General features: G+C 52.2%; 1 protein-coding gene across 3 annotated transcripts in view; it reads right to left on the bottom strand.

Moving 5' to 3' along the window:
• Window positions 1-5,000, bottom strand: part of bcl11ba (BCL11 transcription factor B a) — an 82,367-nt gene that overhangs the window by 55,602 nt on the left and 21,765 nt on the right. For all 3 annotated transcript variants that reach the window (XM_084045630.1, XM_084045631.1, XM_084045629.1), the window contains exon 2: window positions 1,233-2,015. In XM_084045630.1, coding sequence (XP_083901756.1) covers window positions 1,233-2,015 — 783 coding nt within the window. The remainder of the gene's footprint in view (window positions 1-1,232; window positions 2,016-5,000) is intronic.

Below are 5,000 nucleotides of genomic sequence, written 5' to 3' on the forward strand. Positions count from 1 at the left end.
GTACGTAAGAGTAAAACTATGTTTCTCCTTGGACATTGTATTGTTACAGTAGCAGTAAGTTATAATGTCAGCAAGGAGTGCAAGATGAACCTCCTGCGCGTAGTACTAATCTTGAATTTCCACTGCTTCACAGTTTAATACTCAGTTAATTTAACACATTAAAAGTCACTCCCCATGTGTTCACATTAAAAGCATGTGTACACTCTCAGAGTTACAAATGGATACACGTACACATACAATTGGAGAAGTGTGTTGAATCCTCGACACAACTCTCTCAAATAGCAATGTCTACCTGCCACAATCAGGAAGTAGCCTAACCAGGTAGAATATTGACCTGTGGGGTAATGTCTCCACTTCCTGGTTCTTTGGGGAACGGTGCATTTGAATACCTGGGCTGCATTGTGTCACTCGCCGGCATCACGGACGTTTATTCGTTTCTACAAAAGAAACAAGGGAGCGGGCACAACTGACATCTTCCGTCCGCCGTGTCCCTCTGTCGACCCCATTCTCTTTATGTTTTTTTTTGGGGGGGGGGGGTATTAAAGCACAAGCTCTCCTTCTGGCTTAGTAGTGGAGCGACTTACTTGACTGCGGCGTGGTGAGAGATAACTGCTCGCCGTTTTGCGCCTGCAGCTGGTCTCTGGCTCTTAACTGCCTCTTTACCCCGATGAATAGGGGGAGAAAACTAGTCTCCCTTTTAATCCCTCTTTCTCTTGTTTTCTCTCTCTCTCTCTCTCTCTCTCTCTCTCTCTCTCTCTCTCTCTCTCTCTCTCTCTCTCTCTCTCTCTCTCTCTCTCTCTCTCTCTCTCTCCTTTGCTCGCTCGCTTCTCGCTTATTTGAATTTTAATGAGCTTTTCACCTTTTTAAGCAGATGGCTTAGACTGGATTTCTGCGTGAAAAGTCAGGGCGAGTCTCTCTGTCACGTTTTGCACAATTTGTTTCAACTAGCCGAGTCCTTGAGGGGGTTCGAGGGGCTTTGAGTGGGTAATGTGGCTGTCTCTCTCCTCTTGCTCGTCCGCTCCTCTCCTCCTAATGAAATCTCCCGCTCTCTCTCTCTCTCTCTCTCTCTCTCTCTGTCTCTCTCTCTGTCTCTGAAGAGGCAAGGCTAAGCTGAATCTCAACAGGAGTCTCCACAGAAGCCACCTTTTGAAGAGGCAATGCGTGTGTGTGTGTGTGTGTGTGCGTGTGCGTGTGCGTGTGTGTGTGTGCGCATGCGTGTCCAACCCTCTTACCTGCCGACGCGTTCTCCAGCTTGGGGAAAATTCCTTTGATGGGCGTCCTGCCTCCCCTCTCCCCTCCGTCGCCTCCACCTGCTCGCGACCCAACTCCACCTCCGCCTCCGCCGGACGCCTCCCCCTCGTCCTCCCCGGGCGTCACCTGGATGCCCACCTCGACGGGCTCCACCACCTTCCTCAGCTCGCCGCGGAGGTGGAGGGGCTGCGACGACGCGACGCCGCTATTGCCGCCGTTGGCCCGGTGGTGCTGCTGTGGCGTCGGCGTGGGGCTCCCCGCCCGCCCGCCCCCTCCCCCTCCCCGGTCGGCCATCTTGTCGTAGCAGCCGTTGGCCAGCACGGGCGCCTGGCACTGCTTCTTCTTGTGCTCGATGAAGAGGAGGATGTCGGCCAGGGGGAAGGTGGCCTGGCACTGGCCGCACGTCAGCAGGTCCAGCTCGTGCCGCAGCTGGTGCAGGACGCCGTCGGCCAGCGCCGCCGGGTCCAGCCCGGGGTGCAGGGTGTGGGGGGGCAGGCCCAGCCCCGGGTGGGGGTGGTGGTGGTGGTGGTGGTGGAGGTGGGGGTGGCTGTGGGGCGGGTGGTGGTGGCTGTTGGGGAGCGGCAGCGGGAGGGGCAGGGGCAGGGTGAGCGGGTGGTGCTGCTGCTGGTGGTGCTGTTGCTGTTGTTGTTGTTGTTGTTGTTGGTGGTGGTTGTTGTTGTGGTGGTGGTGCTGGTGGTTATGGGGGGGCGGGAGGGGGTCGGAGAGCACGCCTCCTCCGCCGCCGTCCGCATGCTCGGCCTCCGCTGGAAGGAGAGAGAGAGAGAGATGGTGTGAGTTTGGACGTACTGTACGAACCCAGGTCAGGTAATCGCTTGCGATCGTGTGGATTTGTTTTTTAACCACTTAAACCCTGTATGGTTGACCGGAGTCCCTCAGGGCTCTGTACTAGTGTCTTTTCTGTTTGCTGTTATTGTGGGGAAAGCTTTCCCTACAATACGGATGTATTGTACGCCTCATTGACCGGAGTCTATAGGCTACTAGGGCCACTCCTGTTTTCCCTCAACAACAAATCTCTCAAAACATATTTTATAGAGCATTGCAACCGTACCACAGTCTGTAGTATGACCTCGACACCGGACAGTTTGATCCCATGGGACTTTCTGCCAATCCATCACAGCTAAAACATTCATTTTTTGTATTTCTATTTTGCTGAACAACGGCAGCAAAACCTCTGAGCTGCACAGAAAGGAACGTCTGTGATGTTTCGGTTGTTTGCAAAAGTCCCCCATCTCAGACTTGTATGTATGGCCTTTCAGTTGTTTATGCATGGAGAGGGGGGGGGGGGATTCTTAATCTGATCAGAACAAAATGTGCGCGCCCGAGCTGAAAACCTTCCTTTTCGACTGCCACTGTTGCCACGCACCTGGCACAAAGCCCTTTTAGCCCACACACACACATACACACACACACACACACACACACTCACACTCAACCACGAGGCGGACATTTTGATGAATCTGCATGCATTGGGCTGAGACATAGCTGAAAAGTCAGTGCCATTAATTCTGTGTGCGTGCGTGCGTGCGTGCGTGCGTGCGCGCGCGCGTGTGTGGGTGTGTGTGTGCATGTGTGCATGTGCGTGTGCATACTTGTGCTACTATGCTTGTGCAGGGCCAAATGACCCCACAAGTATAGCAGAATTTGAGAAAAAGGACAATGTTGAGGACGATAATGTTATATATAAACTATTTTAAATAGTTTTAAAGTTAGGCAAAACATGATTCAGTTTGGGGTTGGGGTTAGGATTAAGCATTTAGATGTTATATTTAGGGGTTGGGATTGGAGTTACCGTATGCCTGATTTAAACGGTGTTGCACACCAAAAATAGCCAATCTATATGACCACAACGCATCACAGCATGACACATTGTGAGCTTGTAGATCTGCTGATTTTTGGTAAACAATGGCACTATAATATACAGTAATTACAGGACACTATTGCGTTGATGTCCTCACATGCATAGTAATACCAGTACATGTGTGAGTGAGAGAGCGAGAGAAGGACAGGGAGAGAGATAGAGAGAGAGAGACAATAAAAGGGAAATAAGAGGAGACCTCCGAACCGACCTGACAAAAGGTGTTAAGGAAAGAGATACATGCAGAGAAGGAGTGCATGGGAAAGTTGATCGGCTAAGGGGAAATGCAGGCCGAAAGGGAAGGAGAGAGAGAGAGAGAGAGAGAGAAGGGAGGGATGGAAGAGGGATGAGCTATTTGTGCACCGAGGCTTGAGGATCCGCAGCCTACATGGTCGTGAAGCCCGGTCGTGGCCACGACCGCGCAGCTCTAAAACTCACTCTCTCCCCGTCACCCCCCTTGCCCCGGCGTCCATTTTGAAACACCATCCCTCACCGCCGCACGGCACGCGCCTCTACCACAATCGCGTCTTTGTGATCCGTCCCCCTTCTTCCCCTCGCGCTCCGTCGGCGCGTCGAGTCTCTCTCCCGGGTCGCGGGAGCAGCAGGCTGCCAGGAGGAGGAAGAGCCCCCCCCCCCCCCCCGTAGACAAAAGAAAACGCGTCCACCTGGGAGGTGTGGGACGCTGTCAGCCACGCCCCCCACGCCGATCCCTTTTCCTGTGCTGTTTGACAACTCAGCTCTGCCGCCGCCCCCTCCCCCTCCCCGCTCGCCCTGCACACCCTCCCCTGGTGACAAAACCCCCCCACTCCTGTAGAGCTGTAGTGCTTCCTGGGCTTTTAGTTGTTGTTTGCATTAGTTCCATTCATTCATTCTCTTATTGTTTTGTTTGCAGTGTGTTTTGCTGTGCATTTTTGTTCTTCCTTATCCCTTCCTTACTTTTATGCATTTTCTATCCCTTCTTTCTTTCTTTCTTTCTTTCTTTCTTTCTTAAGCCTCCTGTGCTTCTGAGTTTTGCTAACTGTGCAAGCTGTGTTTTTATGGAATGCTTAGCGCGGCAGCAGCAGCCAGCTAGCACCCCTAGCTAGCTAGCTAGCTAGCTGTGGGCCATGCTGTGTGCCTGCATGCCGGTGAGCGCTGGCTTCAGGCAGCAGCAGCAGCGCATTGTGCTGCTGCGCCACCAGCCCAGGTTCAAGAGTGCAGGAAGCACGATGCAGAGATAGGGCCCCATGTAAACTGTGATGCTATCACAGGAAGCTGTAGGTGAGTTGTCACCCGCACGGCCAGTGATAGGTATGTGCAAGGCACGCACACACACACACATGCACACGCACACGCGCGCGCGCACACACACACACACACACACACACACACACACACTAAAGAACACATAGTCTTAAGCATGCACACAAATACATAGGCCTCTGTGGTGGTAAACAGAGACAGAAGTGGAGCAGGGCAGGAGAGACACGAGAGGTGAGGTGAAGAGAGGAGAGCGGAAATGGGGAGGGGAGGGGGTGGGGGGGGGCGGGAGTGGATGAGGCGAGAATGAGATGGGGTGAACGGGTTGCAAAGGAAATGGTTAAGAAACAGGGAGAGACCACACGACGGCGAAGGGTAGAATATTCGAGATTCCAAATTTGAGATTCAACTTGACAGTTTCGCAGGTGCTAAATTTCGGTGGTTGGACTGTCGTACAAAAAGTACTCAAATGTTCCACTTAAGTAAAGGTATCAATGCTGCAATGTAGAAGTACTCTATTACAAGTAAAAGTCCGGAATTCAAAATGTACTTGAGTAAAAGTACAAAAGTATTGGTATCAAAATGTACTTAAAGTACCAAAAGTAAAAATTGGACAAAATAGCAGAAAATAGCA

This window comes from Gymnoscopelus microlampas (assembly GCF_963454915.1).
Source record: "Gymnoscopelus microlampas genome assembly, chromosome: 20".
In the NCBI taxonomy this organism is placed as follows: domain Eukaryota; kingdom Metazoa; phylum Chordata; class Actinopteri; order Myctophiformes; family Myctophidae; genus Gymnoscopelus; species Gymnoscopelus microlampas.